Genomic DNA, 21,905 nt, shown 5'->3' on the forward strand with positions numbered 1-21,905 from the left:
CATGTCCCCTATATTGGCAGGTGGATTCTTAACCACTGAGCCACCAGGGAAGTTCTAAAGATTTGATTTTTAAAAAAGTTTTAAAATGCATTAACAGCACTAAAAGGAGTGGTGAACTTTAAATGAGTAAAACTGTTGATTCATTTTAATCCATTGGAGTAAGTTAAAATCAGTTAGATTTGAATTATGAAAGTATATAATTGCAGGAAAACCAAGCATTTAACAAGTTGAATTGAGTTAAAATAATGGCTATGGTTCTTTTTGCATCTGTAAGAGATTAGTATTTTTCAGGTAATTAAAATTTATCTAGGATGTTCATGGATGTTTATTTGGCCTGTGAAAGGCACCATTAAGACTACATTTTTCTAAATAACATTTTATTTTTTGGTTGAATAAGGAGTGTCAGGGAGAGAGCCTCATTTGCTGGTCTATAGAATATAACTACTATTTTAAGATACCAGTGCAAATCAACAAAGTGCCTTAAACGCTTAACCCTTTTGAAGGAAGTTTTGGAGCTTTGTGATAATTAATACGTTTTACATATAAATGGGTTCATTTCTTGTGGGGCAGAAGGGACTTCTGATTTTTCCCAACTGGCCAGGATCCTTAGTACCATTTACGTGCTCTCAAATTTGTAACAAGTGTCAGGATGAAGTTGAGAAGGGCTTTTGGTGGTATCAATTTAGGGAGATCCCTAGAGACAGCTCTGGGTATGGCAGTTTAGCTTCTGCCCTGTTTCACGGATTTGCTCTCTCTTTATTACTTTCCTCCTTACCTCCCTCCTTTTCTCTTTTCTTCCTTCCATCTTCGTTAGGTGAATATCCTATTTTCCCAGACTTTTTTCTCTACTGTCAAGCCTGTGATGGATAATGATCCATCTATGCCTGTTTCTTTTCTATCTTGGTAGCTAATCTCTTCACCAGAGAATGATATTTAGCCTCTAGGGTATAATACATTTCATGTTACTGATTTGGGGCTTTTTTTGCATTCTACTATAGTTTCTCATTCTGTTCCCTGTTAAATATGAGAAGGGAGTTAAGAGTTAAAATAAATTGAAGAGAGAGTTAATTTACTCAACCTTTAATCCCTTAATCCCTTCTTTTTTTTAGTACATTCACTGGACTGGGGAACCTGTGCCAACCTCCTGATACCCTCCTGCCTCTCATTTAGAAAGAGGTTAACTGGGGAAAAGAGCATTGTGAGAAACATCTTGCTTTCCATGGTGATTGCTGGAGAGGAATGTTGTATATAGAAAAGTATGGAGATGAAAGACCTGTATAGTATATATTCACCTTTTGACATTCTTTCAATTCCAGGTCTAATCCACCTTGAAGTCAGGTCCAAGCCTGCATGTCCCAGTTAAAATATGTCCTCATTTCCGGTTACCTTTTTATTTTGAAAAATTTCCTACATATAGAGAGGTTGAAAGAATAATCCAGTTATCATCATAAATTCAATAGTTGTTAACATTCTGCCTCATTTGTCCCTCCCCACCCAGCCCCGCCCCGTGTATGCAACTTTTTTTTTTCTGGACCATTTGAAAATAAGTTGCAGATATCATGCCACTTCACCTCTAAATACTTCAGCATGTATATCTTAAAATAAATGTTTTCTCCTATATAACCACATTATTACACCAAACAAGATTAACAGTAATTCATAATATTTAATATCTAGTTCATCAGGAAAACCATTTTTACTTAAGCTAGTTTAAGTTTGGTTTCTTAACAACCAAAAGAGCCCTAATAAGTACATTTTCACTCTATTGAATTTTACTGCGCACTTCAAGTCTCATCAAGTCTGTTGAGGTCATACTGGATTAGGGTGGACCCTAAATCTGTTGCAGGAAGGGGGACCGCTTCCAAGGGCCCGAGAGTGGGCTTCTGTCTAACACTTGGAAATGAAATGTCCGAGGAGACACACATGCTGACAAAGCAAGAGACTTTAGTGGGAAGGAGCACCCGCGTGGAGAGCAGGAGGGAAAGGGAACCCAGGAGGACTGCTGTGCCACGTGGCTCACAGTCCCGGGTTTTATGCTGATGGGATTAGTTTCTGGATTAGTCTCTGGCCAATCATTCTGACTCAGGGTCCTTCCTGGTGGTGCACGCATGGCTCAGCCAAGAAGGAGTCCAGCGAGGAGGATTCTGGGAGGTTGGTAGGACATATGGGCTGGCGTCTCCTTTTGACCTTTCCCGAATTCTTCTGGTTGGTGGTGGCTTGTTAGTTCCATGTTCCTTACCAGGACCTCCTTTTGGAAAACAGCTCATGCAGATGGTTACTGTGGTGCCTGGCCAGGGTGGGCAGTTTTTGGTAAGTGGTTCCCCTAACAAATCCAATGGCTGGTTATGAGGAGAGAGACATAGAAATACAGAGGGAAAAAGGCCTTGTGACAGTGGAGACAGAGATCAGAGTAATCCAGCTGCAAGCCTAGGAGCACCAAGGATTGCTGGCAACCACCAGAAGCTAGAAAGGGGCACGGAATAATTCTCCCACAGATCCTTCAGAGAGAGCATGGCCCTGCTGACGTCTTGATTTTGAACTTCTGGTCTCCAGGTTGTGAGACAATAAATTCTGTTGTTTTAAGTGTTTGTGGTACTTTGTTATAGCAGTCCTTGGAAATTAATAAAGGGAGCCCTAGACCTTCTGACCGGCTATACTTACATTCTTTAGAAAAACAAAGGAATTTTTTCATTCTTTCTGATTCCTTTTCATTGTGATGAAGTGTAAGATGAGACCATTAATTCTCCCTCAGGCTGTTCAGCTATACTCTTTATATTTTATCTATTTACCTGAATCTCCTTCACTAAACTGTGGCATACAAAGGCAGGAACTTTCTTTTGTTTGGGTTTTAAGTCAAACAGTATGAATTCAAAAACATTTTATGACTGATGGAAGGGATCTTGAAAAACTTGTAGTTGAGTCCCTTGGCTAAGCCCTTTGGCCCTGAAGTACTTCAGATAAGTCAGGAAGTCAAGAAGAAGCTGCTGGAACATTATAGTTTGCAAGTATTGGTAATACTTAAAAGAGAATAGTTTCAGAAAGTGTTTGGAACAAAAGCCATATTGTAATGGATATGTGATGAGTGGAGACAGGCAAATGGAGGCAGTGAATGTAAATAAATAATGTATGTAAATCAATAAAGAAATTTGGTTTTGAAGGGAAGGAGTAGTATCTTGAGGGATAGCAGGAAACCATAGAAGTTTTTTGGTTGTTTTTAAAGGTAGTATGTTGTCGGTTGAGAGGAAAGAGATATTGAAGAGGGGAAGATTAAAGGTATAAAAAGGGAGTGATAAAACCTCTGTTGGAGAGATAAGTGTTTTTCTAATGATTTTTAGGTCCCTGGAGATGTTCGGACATATTTTCAGGGGTTTATAAATTCTCAGAGAAGCTTAGAATTCTGTGTTTTCTTTTAAATAATATGAATAAAAGTATATAAGCCTATGTTGGATCTTTCGGTTGGCCACCATATAATTGAGTTTTTTTTTTAAGTGCTGCTTGATTTTTTTTTTTTTTAAATAAATTTATTTATTTATTTTTGGCTGTGTTGGGTCTTCGTTGCTGCGCGCGGGCTTTCTTTAGTTGCGGTAAGCGGGGGCTACTCGTTGTGGTGTGCACGCTTCTCATTGTGGTTTCTCTTGTTGCGGAGCACGGGCTCTAGGCGTGTGGGCTTCAGTAGTTGTGGCACATGGGCTCAGTAGTTGTGGCTTGTGGGCTCGAGAGCGCAGGCTCAGTAGTTGTGGCACAAGGGCATAGCTGCTCTGTGGCACATGGGATCTTCGTGGACCAGGGCTTGAACCCGTGTCCCCTGCATTGGCAGGTGGATTGTTAACCACAATTGAGTATTATTACAAGATTTCATGTCAGCAGATGAGAACAGAGGTAGACAGAATGGGGTATACTCCTACCAAATGAGGTTTCGTATATTCAGATTAAGGACAGTCAAAGAATTGAGCCTTCATATGCTGTATTGGAGAAGAGGCTTGTTGGACACAAAAGGACTTGTATGTGCCAAATCTTTTGGTACCATACTTATATTGTGATTAGCAGTTTAATTTCAGTAAAATAACATTGTCATTAAATTAATGTGATTTTTGAATTTTATTGGTTTATAATTAATTTATAAATGTTTGATTTATCTTTGAAATCTTTTTTCAGTACATTTAGAACTCCTACATTCTTTTTTTTTCTTTTTCTTTCTTTTTTTTTTTGGCCCTGCCACATGGCTTGCGGGATCTCATAGTTCTGTGACCAAGGATTGAACCCAGGCCATGGCAGTGAAAGCCCGAAATCCTAACACTAGGCCACCAGGGAACTCCCCTACCTCATTCTTTTTAAAAACTACATAATATTCCATTGTGTGGATTTGCCAGATGTACCTAACCAGTGCCATATTAATGGATATTTAGGTTGCTTGGTATCTTTTCTTATTACAAACAAAGCTACAATGAATAGCTGTATATTATAATCATATGTGAGAATGTATTCATAGGATACCTTTGAGTATCAAAGGTCTCAAGGTATGTGCATTTACCTAAGTGTCCATTGACAGATGAATGGGTAAAGAAGATGTGGCACATATATACAATGGAATATTACTCAGCCATAAAAAGAAACGAAATTGAGTTATTTGTAGTGAGGTGGATGGACCTAGAGTCTGTCATACAGAGTGAAGTAAGTCAGAAAGAGAAAAACAAATACTGTATGCTAACACATATATATGGAATCTAAAAAAAAAAATGGTTCTGATGAACCTAGGGGTAGGACAGGAATAAAGACGCAGATGTAGAGAATGGACTTGAGGACACGGGGAGAGGAAAGTGTAAGCTGGGATGAAGTGAAAGAGTAGCCTTGACATATATACACTACCAAATGTAAAATAGATAGCTAGTGTGAAGCAACTGCATAGCACAGGGAGATCAGCTCTGTGCTTTGTGACCACCTAGAGGGGTGGGGTAGAGAGGGTGGGAGGGAGACGCAAGAGGGAGGGGATATGGGCATATATGTATACATATAGCGAATTCACTTTGTTATACAGCAGAAACTAACACAACATTGTAAACCAATTATGCTTCAATAAAGATGTTAAAAAAAATAAAATAAAAACAAAGTGTGAAGTTGTGATTTAAGCAGGATAAAATAGGCAAACAGGATAAGCACAATGGAAAGAAAGGAAACAATTTTTTAAATATCAGTTAATATGCTTTTGGTTCAAGTATTGTTAAAAATACTGGATTATAAAATTGAATTTTATTAGCATGTATATTTGGAAATTGCAGGCTTTAGGATTGACTAATGTAGCAGTTTAAAGGATGTCATTATGATCCCAATTTCTGTCTACTCCTGTCATCCACAAGATTGGCTTCATTCTTAGACTGGTTCTCCTCATGTTAAATTATAGATACCAGCAACCACTGGGACCACATACTTCCTTTTTCTCGTCAATCTGATGATATGTAGATGGTCCCTACTCATAATCGTTAAATAAGGTTTCTTAACTTTGTGCTGATATAGAGTTACTTTCCTGTGTCCAGAGGGATTCCTAACTTTAGACCTATGGTACCTCAGTGAAGAAGCCTAAGTGGCTTCTGAGAATCATCAGATACACACTCTCCATCCCTTCCTTGGACGTGGGAGCTATCTCACCAAAATTTCCTTGCCGCTACCTGCAGGGGGAACACCCATGTTAACTATACTGAAAAATGATTAAGTGAAAAATGTTAAGTTAAAATAAAGATGAATAGCTTTAGCAACATTTTTAGTATACAAAATTTAACAAAAGGCTAGTTCCCTTTAGCTTACAATGTTTTTACCCCAAAGATAAGACTTGGTCAAACTGAGTTCCTTAATAGGTGGCTGGGAGCTATTTAAAGAAAATGTATGTAAATTTAGATTGTATAGAGTAGGTCTGTGATTCACATAGCATGGCTGGATTAAGTTTACATAATTTGACTCTGTGAGATAATAGAAAATGTCTGTATTGGTCTCTACCCCCAGTTCCTGGCACAGAGGTCCTAAAACCCTTGTAATTTCCTCAGTGATAAGAGCTTTAGGAGCATCTTTTTTTCTTCTAATACTTGGTCTTTGACCTTAGTTCCTGACACAGAGTTCCTAAATCCCTTGGAATTTCCTGGGTGATAGAAATGTCTTTTGTTCTAATGAGGTGACTCTGGGTGGGCTCCTGGTTGAGGGCTGGTCACCAGAAAGACTAAGCCACGATTAGAAGCTTGGAATTTTCAGCCCCATTCCCATTCTCCAGAGAGGGGAGATGAGTTGGAAATGGAGTTGATGGTTGATCATGCCAATGTGATGAAACCTCTGTAAAAATCCCCAAAGTATGGGGTTTGGAGACCTTCCGCGTTGGTGAACATATGGAGGTGCTGAGAGAGTGGTGGTGCCCAGAGAGGGCATAGACACTCCGAGCCTTTTACCTGTGCCTTGCCTATGCATCTCTTCTGTCTGAATGTTCATCTTTTATCATATACTTTTTGTTTTTTAATTTAATTTTATTTATTTTTTTATACAGCAGGTTCTTATTAGTTATCTGTTTTATACATATTAGTGTATATATGTCAATCCCAATCTCCCAATTTTATCATATACTTTTATAATTAACTCGTAAAAGTAAGTAAACTGTTTTCCTGAGTTTTGTGAGCTGCTCTAGCAAATTAATTGATCCTGAGGAGGGGGTCCTAGGAACCTCTGATTTATAGCCGATTGGTCAGAAGCACAGCTGACAACCTGGACTTGTGATTGGCATCTGAAGTGGTGTGGGAGCAGTCTTGTGGGACTGAGCCCTTAACCTGTGGGATGTGATGCTATCTCCAGATAGATGGTGTCAGAATTGAGTTGAATTGTAGAACACCCAGCTGGTGTCGGAGTGGTATGAAAGTAAAGGAGAAACATGGCAGGAGCACTGAGTTTTTCCTTCTTAGACTTCTTTCAGTTCTGTAAGGGTTTTCAAGATCCCTGTTAACCTAGGTTTTGATTGTCTTTTTTTGGCTGCACTGCGTGGCTTGCAGGATCTTAGTTCCCTGACCAGGGAATTGAACCCAGTCCCGTGGCAGTGAAAGTGCTGAGTTCTAACCACTGGACCGCCAGGGAATTCATGGTTTTGATTGTCTTGAGTGCTTAACATTACAGGGTATCATCACCAAAGCACAGTGCTGAAGTGTGAGATATAAATGCTATAACTCAGAATGATTCTTAGGGTTTGGATTCACCCTGGCTTTTAACCCTGTTTTTATGTGGCAGATTTTTAAAGTGTCATCTTCCTCACATATTGCAGTGTGATATACGCCTTCTCAGATTCTCTTGCCACTGTGTGCTTCCTAGACTGACTGCTTCACTGTACCGCACTGTGCTGCCTCACTTGAGCCACCACCTCACGGTGGCCGCCACCCCACCGGGCCGATGAACCACACTCTGAGAGGGTCTGGTGGATGACACACCACACCAGGGCTTGGGGGTAGCACCCTGTGCCCCTGTGGAGGCTGGATGACACAGGCTGAAAGTGCGGTAGAGTTTACTCCTAGTGGGGTGAGCTTGGCCACTGGGAAATGGGAGACAGGAGGGAACCTGCCTGATAAATTCCACATTTTCCTCCATGAACTACTCTGAGGAATGGTTTCTTTTTGTAGTCTATCAGGAGATGTTCCAAAGAGTACCAAGTGGATGCATTTGCCAAGTGACCTACTCTGTGTTTTCATAGCTTGTTGTAAAGACGTAGCCAGCACTTTTAAAAATAGTATTTATTTATTTACTTATATTTTGACCTCGTGGCCTTCCCGACCAGAGATCGAACCCATGCCCCCTGCAGTGGAAGCACGGAGTCTTAACCACTGGACTGCCAGAGAAGTCCCCCAGCCACCATTTCACATAGTTCCTTGCTTCAGTTTATTTTTTTTTCACTCTTGATACCCTGTATATGCAACGCCCAAGTAAAGCCTCAGCGTTCTAGTCATTGCTTCAGGCCCTGTTTGCCAGAGAACCTGGGCTAAGACAAAGATTAATAAGGCGTAATATCCTTACCTTCGTGTTTTTTTTTTTTATCTCCTAAAATATAGAAATAATCTCAGTAGTCATGGTGAGCTTTTTGCCTAACAAGTAATTCATAGGAAAAAAAAAATCACTCCTACCCACAGTTATTCCTTATTTATTAAATTTAATAGATCTAATTATCAGAATTCTATTTTAGAAATTTAGCTTTGTTCAAACTTCTCACATTTTTAATAGCTAAAGAGTTAAAATATATTAGCTGCTATTATTTTATTTTTAAGGATACTTTTTTGAACATATTAGAATTTTCAGACATTAAGAAAAGTTGATCATTTTACATTGACTACCCATATACCAACGACCTAGATTCCAGAATTAAAATTTTACTGTATTTGCTTTATTGCATATCTATTCATCCATCAGTCTATCTCACTTTTATTTTTTATTTATTTATTTTAAAATATTTACTTATTTACCTTGGCTGCACCAGGTCTTAGTTGCGGCATGCGGGATCTTTAGTTGTGGCATGCGGGCTTCTTAGTTGCAGCATGCATGTGGGATCCAGTTCCCCGACCAGGGATCGAACCTGGGCCCCTTGGATTAGGAGCGCGGAGTGTTACCCACTGGACTACCAGGGAAGTCCCTATCTTACTTTTAAAAAATGAATTTTAAAGTTGCAGACATCAGTACATTTTCCTCAGAATACTTAATGCATTCATTAAGATTAATGTACCTAGGGGTGTCCCTGGTGGCACAGTGGTTGAGAGAGTCCGCCTGCCGATGCAGGGGACACGGATTCGTGCCCCGGTCCGGGAGGATTCCACATGCCGCGGAGCGGCTGGGCCCGTGAGCCATGGCCGCTGAGACTGCGCGTCTGGAGCCTGTGCTCCGCAACGGGAGAGGCCACAGCAGCGAGAGGCCCGCGTACCGCAAAAAAAAAAAAAAAAAAAAAAAAAGATTAATGTACCTAAATACGTTTCTCCCCATAAAATTATCTAAAATACTACAGGTAAAACTAGGCTCTTATATATTTTACCTGTAGAAATTGGTATTATTATTATTATTATTTTTTATTTTTTTCATTTTAACATCTTTATTGGAGTATAATTGCTTTACAATGGTATGTTAGTTTCAGCTTCACAACAAAATGAATCAGTTATATATATACATATGTTCCCATATCTCTTCCCGCTTGCGTCTCCCTCCCTCCCACCCTCCCTATCCCACCCCTCCAGGCGGTCACAAAGCACCGAGCTGATTTCCCTGTGCTATGCGGCTGCTTCCCACTAGCTATCTACCTTACGTTTGGTAGTGTATATATGTCCATGCCTCTTTCTCGCTTTGTCACCGTTTACCCTTCCCCCTCCCCATAGCCTGAAGTCCATTCTCTAGTAAGTCTGTGTCTTTATTCCTGTTTCACCCCTAGGTTTTCCATGACATTTTTTTTTCCTTAAATTCCATATATATGTGTTAGCATACGGTATTTGTTTCTCTCTTTCTGACTTACTTCACTCTGTATGACAGACTCTAGGTCTATCTACCTCATTACAAATAGCTCAATTTCGTTTCTTTTTACGGCTGAGTAATATTCCATTGTATATATGTGCCACATCTTCTTTATCCATTCATCCGATGATGGGCACTTAGGTTGTTTCCATCTCTGGGCTATTGTAAATAGAGCTGCAATGAACATTTTGGTACATGACTCTTTTTGAATTATGGTTTTCTCAGGGTGTATGCCCAGTAGTGGGATTGCTGGGTCATATGGTAGTTCTATTTGTAGTTTTTTAAGGAACCTCCATACTGTTCTCCACAGTGGCTGTATCAATTTACATTCCCACCAACAGTGTAAGAGGGTTCCCTTTTCTCCACACCCTCTCCAGCATTTATTGTTTCTAGATTTTTTGATGATGGCCATTCTGACTGGTGTGAGATGATATCTCATTGTAGTTTTGATTTGCATTTCTCTAATGATTAGTGATGTTGAGCATTCTTTCATGTGTTTGTTGGCACTCTGTATATCTTCTTTGGAGAAATGTCTATTTAGGTCTTCTGCCCATTTTTGGATTGGGTTGTTTGTTTTTTTGTTATTAAGCTGCATGAGCTGCTTATAAATTTTGGAGATTAATCCTTTGTCAGTTGCTTCATTTGCAAATATTTTCTCCCATTCTGAGGGTTGTCTTTTGGTCTTCTTTATGGTTTCCGTTGCTGCGCAAAAGCTTTTAAATTTCATTAGGTCCCATTTGTTTACTTTTGTTTTTATTTCCATTTCTCTAGGAGGTGGGTCAAAAAGGACCTTGCTGTGATTTATGTCATAGAGTGTCCTGCCTATGTTTTCCTCTAAGAGTTTGATAGTTTCTGGCCTTACATTTAGGTCTTTAATCCATTTTGAGCTTATTTTTGTGTATGGTGTTAGGGAGTGATCTAATCTCATACTTTTACATGTAGCTGTCCAGTTTTCCCAGCAGCACTTATTGAAGAGGCTGTCCTTTCTCCACTGTACATTCCTGCCTCCTTTATCAAAGATAAGGTGACCATATGTGCGTGGGTTTATCTCTGGGCTTTCTATCCTGTTCCATTGATCTATATTTTTGTTTTTGTGCCAGTACCATTCTGTCTTGTAGTATAGTCTGAAGTCAGGAAGCCTGATTCCTCCAGCTCCGTTTTTCGTTCTCAAGATTGCTTTGGCTATTCGGGGTCTTTTGTGTTTCCATACAAATTGTGAAATTTTTTGTTCTAGTTCTGTGAAAAATGCCAGTGGTAGTTTGATAGGGATTGCATTGAATCTGTAGATGGCTTTGGGTAGTAGAGTCATTTTCACAATGTTGATTCTTCCAATCCAAGAACATGGTATATCTCTCCATCTATTTGTATCATCTTTAATTTCTTTCATCAGTGTCTTATAATTTTCTGCATACAGGTCTTTTGTCTCCTTAGGTAGGTTTATTCCTAGATATTTTATTCTTTTTGTTGCAGTGGTAAATGGGAGTGTTTTCTTGATTTCACTTTCAGATTTTTCATCCTTAGTGTATAGGAATGCCAGAGATTTCTGTGCATTAATTTTGTATCCTGCTACTTTACCAGATTCATTGATTAGCTCTAGTAGTTTTCTGGTAGCATCTTTAGGATTCTCTATGTATAGTATCATGTCATCTGCAAAGAGTGACAGCTTTACTTCTTCTTTTCCGATTTGGATTCCTTTTATTTCCTTTTCTTCTCTGATTGCTGTGGCTAAAATTTTCAAAACTATGTTGAATAAGAGTGGTGAGAGTGGGCAACCTTGTCTTGTTCCTGATCTTAGTGGAAATGCTTTCAGTTTTTCACCATTGAGGACGATGTTGGCTGTGGGTTTGTCATATATGGCCTTTATTATGTTGAGGAAAGTTCCCTCTATGCCTACTTTCTGCAGGGTTTTTATCATAAATGGGTGTTGAATTTTGTCGAAAGCTTTCTCTGCATCTATTGAGATGATCATATGGTTTTTCTCCTTCAATTTGTTAATATGGTGTATCTAAATTACTACAGGTAATTATCTACAGGTAAATTATCTAAAATACTACAGGTAAAGCTAGGCTCTTATATATTTTACCTGTAGAAATTGGTATTATTATTTTTTGCGATAATAATAATTATTGCCCCAGGGAAGCCCCTAGAAATTGGTATTATTGATGTGGATGGTGTGTTTCAAATAAATGATACCATACAGTATACATATATCTACCTACAACTTGATTTTTTCATTCGCTAATGTCAAAGATAAACAAAGCCAGACATTAGTTAAAGCAGTGGAAGCAGATTTTATTCATTAACTCCTGACAGTGGTGTAAAGACCTGAGCTCCATTCTGATTTGTGCAGCTTTTGAAGGGAGGATGAGGGAGTCAAAGAGGGAGCTCAAGTAGAGTCAGGGAAGTGAAAAATTACAAAAGGTAGGTCTGTGTAAATGAGATTAGGGCAGCTCTGTCTGCTAGCTAGCAGTTATCAAAGTTAGGATTCTACCTTCTCACTAAGACTGGGAGGCCTTGGCTCTGTTCTTCCTGATAATTACATTTCAAAGGAATGACTTTCAGGTCCTTGAGACACTCCTGAGTTGTGGGAGATTTAGTAAATGCCCTACCAAAGGGAGGTCAGGGGCCTAGGGTCAGGTGTTAGCTAGAACAAACAGTAAATTCTTTTGATAGCTCTGAGCTTTTCCAGAATGGAGCTCACGAGGAGGCTAGGTTGGGGCCTTTAGGCTGCTAGAGGCCATCCTAGGGTTGGTCAAGTCTCTTAGTGCAGGGGTTTGGATGGAGTTGTTCCATGCTGAGAGTACTTTGCAGCTCTCACTAGTATGCTTTGGAGACTTGTTTTCATTTTAGAACATATAGATGAACCTATTCTTTTAATTGCTGCAGGATATACCATGGTATGAATATAACATGATTTATTTAGGGTTTTTATTAAAAACAATCCTGCAGAGAACATCCTTGTACATGTGGTCTTATGAACTTATGCAAATATTTCTCAGTTGTCAGATCATAATGTGTTTATATTATATTTTAATATGGTTTGCTAATTGCCTTCTGAAGTGGCTCTGCCATCATTACTGTATGAGAGAATTTATTCCCCCAAATTCCTTAACACATGCTATTAAACTTTTTAACTTTTGCCAGTTGAATGGGTAAAAACAACTATGGTCTTTTACTTTCCATCTCCCTGATTACTTGTTGAGCTCTTTATATATTGGACGTTTATATTTTATTCTTTAAATTCTGTTTGTATTCTATATTTGTTTATCTGTTGCATTGTTTTTCTTAGTTTGTAAGAATTATTTATAATTTAATTTTGATTATCTAAGTAATATGAATATATTTTTATAAATTTCATAATAATACAGTTAAGTTAAAGGTTCTTAACTGTCCCTGTCAATCTTAGTCTCCTTCCAGTAATAGCTGCTGTCATTAGTTTGGTGCCTATCCTTCTATACCAAAGCTGTCGAATAGAAATATAATATAAATCATATATAAATATTAAAAAATTTTCTAGTAACCATGTTACAAAAGTAAAAAGAAGCAGGTGAAATTAATTTTAATTATACATTTTAATTAACTCAATATGTATATCATCTCAACATGTGATTAAAAGTTATTAATTATTATTATTCATATTAAGTCTTTGAAAGCTGGTGTATATTATACATTTACGGCATATCTCAATTTGGATGCTGTATTTTTATTTTGAATTCTTGATTAGTATTTAGATTTCATAATATTTATGAAATAAATAAGTTCTAAACATACATAAAAGTTGTCCATTAGCTGAATTGAGTTTTAAAAAATTTCTGTTTATATTTGTATCTACATCAACAAAACTAGTTCATCTTTTTTAGAAGAATTGATATGACTTGGAAACAAAAGCATGTCAGTTTCAAAAAAAAAATGTCTGTCCAAATTTACTAATTTACTAATTCTTGTGTCAACTCAGTATTATTAACATTGAATTCAAAAGAGCAGTGTATAAATTTAAAAGCAGCTCTAAATTTATCAATATCAACAAAGTGTTTTTCAAATTCTTCTTGTAGTTTTTTCATGCAATTTACATAAAACTTAATTATAATTAAAATTTTCTGTCGATTCATGTTAGAGGGATATATACGGTTAGTTACTGAGTTGTATGTTTATGGAAATTTTTACATTAAACATGTATTCTTCTACCTATCTAACCAGGTCACAAATATGCCTTTTCCTTGGATTTTCAAATTTAGCTCACTCATATACAGTGTGATATTGATGAGAAAACGTAAATCACATTGCCACTGTTTTGTCTTTGATTATTGAATGTTTAGCAAGTATTCTTTTTGTTTTAAAAAAAATCTTGAGTTGGAGTTAACAGTACAATAATTATAAACAATAATAATTATAAATTTTATAGACAGTACAATAATTTATAAAACTCTCCATGACTCAACCAATGAGCACTGGCAAAGAACAAAAAAAATCATTAGTGTTCTTTTTTTTTTTTTTTTTGCGGTACGTGGGCCCCTCACTGCCGTGGCCTTTCCCATTGCGGAGCACAGGCTCTGGACGCGCAGGCCCAGCGGCCACGGCTCACGGGCCCAGCCGCTCCACGGCATGCGGGATCCTCCCAGACCGGGGCACGAACCCGCATCCCCTGCACTGGCAGGCGGACTCCCAACCACTGTGCCACCAGGGAAGCCCTATTTTTTTCTTTTTTAACCAGTTCCATAAACTGGTATTTGCATATGTATTCCAAATGGTTTTAACAACTATATTCTTGACATTTTTTTAAAAAATTAATTTATTTTTTGTCTGTGTTGGGTCTTCGTTTCTGTGCGAGGGCTTTCTCTAGTTGCAGCAAGCAGGGGCCACTCTTCATTGCGGTGTGCGGGCCTCTCACTGTTGCGGCCTCTCGTTGCGGAGCATGTGCAGGCTCAGTAGTTGTGGCTCACGGGCCTAGTTGCTCCGTGGCATGTGGGATCTTCCCAGACCAGGGCTCGAACCCGTGTCCCCTGCATCGGCAGGCAGATTCTCAACCACTGCGCCACCAGGGAAGCCCCTATTCTTGACACTTTTCATAGAGTCTGCTCTAGAAAGTTGAGCACAATATTTTCATAATGTGTGTGGAACAGAGTAATAAATGAAATATTAATTTCTTGTTTTAAAATTGCAATAAATCCAGATTTTTAAACTTAACCTAACAGAGCATCATCTATTGCAGTAGAACTATTATTTTTCCATGTCTAGCTAAAATTCTTTGACAGATATAGATTAAAAAATATCTGTGTTATGAGTTCATATATCTATTTGGTCATGAATTGATAACATTCCTTTGTAAATTTTGAAGTCCTTTGAGATAAAATGTGACCCATGTGTTAATAGGGCAGTATCTCTTTTATTGTATAACTTTTATTATACAACTTTTATTGTATAACTCATTTAAATCTAAAGAGAAGTACTTGCAATTTAAAAAATATTGAATCAATTGATGTTTGATATGTTAGGTCTTGTATTCTACAGGCAATTATTGGCTGCTTAATTGAAGCTCTTTCGTTTTTAAAATATCGTTTAAAATCCTTTCCCAATAATTTTCTGACAAAATTTCCGTAACTGAAATAGTATGTATGTATTTTTACCATCTCTTTACTAACAATGGTTTTCTTTTTTTGTGTGTGCAAGAAACCAAACCATTTTATAGCTGGCCAAAGTTACAAGGTCAGACGTTGTTACATATTATTTAAAAATATTTCTGGATATTTAATTCTGATTTGAGGTGCCTAAACTTCATCAGTTCTTGTTTGTTGAGAGGAAACTGCTTGTCAAATTTACTATGTGTCTGTTGACAGTGTCTCTTAACGTTGTCTATTTTATTTTCTTTACCTTTTTAAAATGCATTAAACAGCTTATTCCTGTTGTTCTGCTTTAGCAAATTGCATTTGGTATTCAGTATGAAATATGTAATATGCTTTAGTTCGGTCTCTCATTTTTTTCTTTATTATTCCAGCAAGAGTACTAGCTTCTGCATCTGCACTTGATTCTGCATCAGTAGTATACTTTTTTATATTAAAAAGTTTGCCCATTATTTTTTTAGCTAGAAAAATAATTTAATTATAATTAAGACAGAATAAGTAATTCAGATTAATAATCAATTACAGTTTATACAGGGTATCACTATAATTTGTGCTGTCTGCATAAAATATTCAAACAAATCCATTAAATGTTATATCAGTGCATAGAAAAAATTCATTCAAGCAGAAGTTATGTACACTAACACAATGTACCTAGCATTTTCATGAAATGAGGTTTCCACAAAAGTAAATTTCCAGATAACTAAAGCTTAGTCAAGTGCTTTGTAAAATAGATTTCAGAAGTTAACAATAAACATTCTTCTTGTATGTATTATGTACTTATTAGACAGAATATTTGAATAATGAATTAAATAATGAATTAATTAATTCTTTCAAAAAAAAACAGAATCAATTTAAGATTGACTACACTGCTGATGTGATTATGTGTAATGTCAAGAAAAATTCTACCGGACAAGTTAAACAGGCAAGAAGAATTTATTCAAGACTACTGTGGACTTCCCTGGTGGCACAGTAGTTGAGAATCCGCCTGCCAATGCAGGGGAGCCCTGGTCTGGGAAGATCCCACATGCCGTGGAGCAACTAAGCCCATGCGCCACAACTACTGAGCCTACACTCTAGAGCCCGTGAGCCACAACTACTGAAGTGCGTGTGCTCTAGGGCCCGTGTGCTGCAACTACTACTGAAGCCCATGCGCCTAGAGCCTGTGCTCTGCAACAAGAGAAACCACTGCAATGAGATGCCCATGCACCGCAATGAAGACCCAATGCAGCCAAAAATAAATAAATTAAATAAATAAATTAAAAGAATCCGCCTGCCAGTGCAGGGTACATGGGTTCGATCGCTGCTCCAGGAAGATCCCACATGTTGTGGAGCAACTAAGCTTGTGCGCCACAACTCCTGAGCCTGTGCTCTAGAGCCTGCGAGCCACAGCTACTGAGGCTGCATGCCACAAATACTGAAGCCCGCGTGCCTAGAGCCCTTGCTCCGCAACAAGAGAAGCCACCGCAATGAGAAGCCCACGCACCACAGCAAAGAGTAGCCCCTGTTCACTGCAAGTAAAAAAAGCCCATGTGCAGCAACAAAGACCCAATGCAGCCTAAATAAATAAATAAATAATTTATTAAAAAAAAAAAAAGAGACTGTTGCAACAGGGGAGAGAGACTGAACTCAACTGCTACTACAACAGGGATTTACAGCCAATAGGCAGGGTAAGGGGGTCAGTGGGTGGAAAATTACTGAGAGGAACTTGGTTAGGTATTAACGGTGGGAGTATGAAGAATTTGGTTAGGTATCAAGGGTAGGGGGATTCTCTATAAACTGGTTTAGCAGGATCCTTGCTAAAGTCCTAGTTGAGAAGAAGGCTCAGAGGAGCCTGACTAACGTTTGGTCCAGGAGGGAGTTCTTGTCCATAATACTAGAAACAATAGTATCATTTGTGACAAAAGGGTTAAGTAAAATGTAATCCTACCCAAACAATAAAGTTGTGTTTAATGGAAAAATATGCTGCCTCAGGTAAAAAATTTTGTTTAATTAAAATTCAATAAAGTAAAAAATTCAGTCCCATTAACCACATTTAAAATGCTCAATAGCTGGACTTCCCTGGTGGTCCAGTGGGGCCAAAAAAAGAAAAAAGAAAAATGCTCCATAGCTACCTGCAAGTCATGGCTCCTGTAATTAGGCAGAAGAGTTCCAGACCTTCTTGGAGTACATTTTCATACCTATGTATGGACCTGCATTCTATACCTACACATATATTTTCTGTACCTACAGAAATATTTAGCTTTGGGTGTTTTGGGTAAGCATAATGGGATTATAATTGTATGTATTTTTGTTTTACTTGCTTTTTTCACTTACCATATATTTTGGAGCTTGTTCTGTGTCAATACACAGAAATCTACCTTTTGCATTTTAGTGCTGCCCAGAGTAGACCATATTATGGATATACTTTAGTGACTTTAACTTGTCCCCAACTGATGTGCTGTTAGATTGCTTCCAATACTATGCAACTACTAAGAAGGCTCTGCTGCTCCTTGTGTGTTTGAGTATTTTTCAAGGTAGATTCTGAGAAGTAAAATTACTGCAAGTTTAGAAGTTTTTACACATGTAAACTATTAATACGTACTCTGAGATTGCCATCACAAATGCCATTTCACACTCTCATGAACGGTACAGAAGAGTACTCTGCCCTGCACCCTCATCCACTCCTGACATTTTCATTCTTTAAGAATTTTGCCAGTCTTGTGGATGAAAATCATTTTTCGTATACATTTCCTTGATAGTGAGATTGAACGTTTTTTCACATTTCCTCATGGATGTCTTATGGATGAAAATCGTTTTTGGTATACATTTCCTTTATGGTGAGATTGAACGTTTTTTCACATCCTTATGAATGTCTTATGGATGAAAATCATTTTTGGTATACATTTCCTTGATAGTGAGATTGAACGTTTTTTCACATTTCCATTAGCACATCATTTCTTAACACAATGCCTGTATTTCTTCCAAAAATAATAATATTGTTTAAAGACAGTGTATATCCTGTGTTCTTGCTTTCCTTTGAGTAACTGTGGTCAGGTTGTTGGAGCAGGTCAATTTTCAGTTTGCATCTCTAGGGGCAAGAATCATTTGCATTACTATTTTCTACAACTTTACTCAGCAATAAAACTACTCAAAGACGGTGAAAGGCTAGGACTGCTAAAAATCAGATTACCCAGTAGAGTATGCCAGAAAACACCTAGCATCCTATAGTGTACCCAGCAATCTTTCACTTTTTTTCCTGACAAATAACACATTTCCTGACAAATAACACATTCTAGCACACTGTCTGGTTCAAAGTGAGAACTTAACAAATTTAATTTAATTCTCTTCTATTGAAAGAATGAAAAACAAAGTAATTGAAAATGAATGGCATTTCTGTAGAGCTATAGTTCTTTGGATAGGGGCTGTATCTAGATTTACCTTTGTTTTCTTTGGGCCTTCCTCAGTGCTTGGGAACATTTTTACAGGTGTTCAGCAATTGATTGAATGGAACTGTGTTCAAGTATGTTCTAATTCATTCTCCTATCTGGAGAAACATGTATATCAGGAGAAAATAGGCTTATTTGTTTACATTGTTATTTATCATGTTTCAGACAGAGATTAGAAAATATATCCTAAACACGCAAATTGGTGGCCTTGCAAATGACTAGACTAGCTGTTTCCTTTCATAGCTCAAATTGTGTGAAAATGGCTAAATAAAGATCGTACTCTAATAATAGCAAATACGATTTTGTTGTGTGCAGTCTTAAGGTGTTATTATGCTGTTCTTACTGTGAATGGTGTTTTTTACACATGCTAAAGCGGGCTAGCATATTCATGTACGTTACAGCTGGAATAATGCATTGCTTTAAAAACATAATTTTTATCTGCTTTTTAGATTTAGTGTTCAACAAAAATTTCTTCTTAAGTAACTGAAAAAAAAAACACAACACGGTGTTTACTGTAGACTGTAAAATGAAGGAGAAGCTTAGCTTTACCGTGGAGTCTGAGCTGGGTGTAACCTAACTAGCTAGAGGATATGCAATTCCTGATTGACAGCAGGACCAGCATTATGCAGATTTTGTAAGAGAGAACAGCAGCTCACAAACAGTGATTAGGGTCTCTGTTAGGAATCACTACATTCACCACTCATATCTTTAGTTTTTCATTTTTCTGTCTACTGGATTTGTAAACAAATAGTACAAAACAGTTCCTCTTTTGTTTTTATTAAAGTGATACTGCAGTGCATTTTCAATCTATCAGTTAGGCAAACGTGTTGGAATTCGATATTCTCCCTAAATTAGCTAATTTTTAGCTGTGTTCCATGCTTATCTCTAGACCTTTGTGTATTAAATCCTACCTCGAGCTGTTCTCTTTATACACAAGTGTGTTTTGCTTGTGCCTTCCTGTCTTCTTCAGTGAGAAGCTTTATGTAGGTCAGGCTTGGCTTAAGCAGATTTCCTGAACCTGCGTCAGCTTAAGCTGGAGGAATTTTAATAAACCCTCCCCTGTAGGCGTGGGCCTAAATGAGGCTAGCCTAGTTAAGCCTGATCTTTTTCTGTTTGTGAAAAGAGCTGAGCAGAGCTGAAGGCTGCATGGTGGTTTCAGAAACTGCCTACTTAATTTGAAAAGAACAATGGTAGGAAAAGCTAGATCTTCCAATTTTACCTTATCTGAAAAGCTTGATTTGTTAAAGCTTGTGAAGCCATATGTTAAAATTCTGGAAGAACACACTAACAAACATTCAGTAATAGTGGAAAAGAATAGATGTTGGGATATCATAGCAGTTAACTATAATGCAAGTGGAGTAGACCGCCCTCCTCGAACAGCGCAGGGCCTACGCACTCTTTACAAAAGGCTCAAAGAATATGCCAAACAGGAGCTATTGCAGCAAAAAGAGACCCAATCAGATTTTAAAAGCAATATTTCTGAGCCAACCAAGAAAGTTATGGAGATGATTCCCCAGATTTCCAGTTTTTGCCTGATAAGAGACAGGAACCACATACAAAGGTAAGCTTTATTTTATTTTGTTGTGAAAATTATGGCGCCTCCTATCTATTGGGCTCTGGCTTAGTTGTGATAAAGATATGCATAGTAAGCATCCCCACTACGGGAGCAGTGAATAGTGTCTTTGTTTTGTATTCTTAAAAAAGAAAAGTGAGGCTATAAGGAATTTTTCTGCTGCACTGGATTTAAGCCACTTTTTATTGTCTTCCCCTCCCCCTTCCCTCCTTCTGTAGTTTCTAAAAAGTAAAGGTTAGGGAGGAATAAATGGGATGTAATTTGTGACATTACCTCATAAACTTTTAAAGCTTTAAAATTAAATTGTTTAATTAGCTTCTGAGAGATACCTTTTTCTTATTTCATTTAAGATTACATTTCATTAGAATTTTCAATTTTGTATAAAGTTAGCAGTTTCAGGAAAAATGGAACCCTTGCTTTTTTTTAATGAATTATCAGTGTCTACACTTACTGAATATTAATTGAGCTAAAAACCTAAAATGAACAATTAAGTAAACTTGTTAATGGCATCATAGTATATATTAAAGTTTAAAGTATTTTTAAATGTACAGTTTAAAGTATTTTTCTAACTTAACATTCAAAATAAAAAAGACAAGAACACAAGAAAAGGAGTTAATGCCTAATTAGGGATTCAGATTACTTAATAAAACTAAAAACTTTTGTTGTTTTTACACAATAATGGTCTAGTTTCACTTTGATTTGGGGTCATACAGGAAAGGGTAAGCTCTCCCATACTATTCTGCAAGGGTATCAAATTATGAATTTTAATATATCAATAAGAGCAGCTGGATTAGAAACAGTTTTTTTTGGTTGAATTTGTGCTCTACATAAGTACTTGCCTGGAAATCTTCAAAAACTATTATCCTGCTGCTGATTCAGATTTTAACCTCTGGCAAAAGATAAAAATGGCAGCTACAGGCTTCTTCTGAATCATTTAGGGTAATTTAAGCAAACTGTAAACTCCTTGTTAGTTGAGGAACCTTCAAACAAAACTTTACAAGGTACTTTCCTATTGATGGAAGAGTCATTATATAAGCAAAATTATTAATTACCTATGAAATCCCTTTGAAGTTAGGGAAGAAATGGAAAAACCTTTTTAGCCAAACATATTTGTTATTTTGATAATTTACTAGGATAATATTTTTGAGCCCAGCTTCTTACCATATACTTCTTATTTCTAGTTGATAGCATAGTAAAAAAATAGCACCAGTGGGAATCCAAGATGTGGATACACAGTATATTAATTCATGGGGTCACTGCTTAAACTGTTCACTGTGATGACAGATGATTAAATCCTAGTATGCTGAATGTCCAAAAAAAAAAAAACTCCACAATAAGACTGTTTTATACTCATTAAAATTTTTTCCCTCTTTGAATCATAAAGAACAGTGGCTTTGTATTATAGGTATAAAACTACCTTTGGGGTATAGGTTTTTATAATTTGAAAACTACACGTAGAAACTGTAGTTTTATCAAGTTGTGTATTTTAAAAATACACTGATATAGAAGAAAAATAATATATAAGATACAAAGATATATTTACATTTTGACCGCTTGTGTGTGTGTGTATGTATGTATGGTATATATACACGTACATACATAGAATATATATACCTACACAGTCAATCTTTGGGACACCAACATTTCTCTGATTAAATGCATTGATTTACACATTTCTATACCTACTGTTTAAACAATCAGTTTTTCAGATTTTAAAGGTAAGAATATCAGAAATATGCCAATTAAATGCTTATTTTTGTTAGTGTGTCTGCTCTGCCACTTTATACT

The 21,905-nt window shown here is 37.2% G+C and overlaps 1 protein-coding gene across 2 annotated transcripts in view; it reads left to right on the forward strand.

The window, feature by feature from the left end:
• The window catches only part of RAD54B (RAD54 homolog B), a gene marked incomplete at its 5' end in the record, with an annotated part of 87,880 nt that overhangs the window by 11,350 nt on the left and 54,625 nt on the right, over positions 1-21,905 (forward strand). Inside the window, one exon of one of the 2 annotated variants that reach the window (XM_082675201.1) lies at positions 19,732-20,105. The exons of the other annotated variant lie outside the window; for it this stretch is intronic. Within the exon in view, the coding sequence (XP_082531327.1) occupies positions 19,732-20,105 (374 nt within the window). Of the gene's footprint in view, positions 1-19,731; positions 20,106-21,905 lie in introns of those variants that run through there. 2 annotated transcript variants of the gene reach the window in all.

Source organism: Grampus griseus, assembly GCF_964374135.1.
Source record: "Grampus griseus genome assembly, chromosome: 17".
Taxonomy (NCBI): domain Eukaryota; kingdom Metazoa; phylum Chordata; class Mammalia; order Artiodactyla; family Delphinidae; genus Grampus; species Grampus griseus.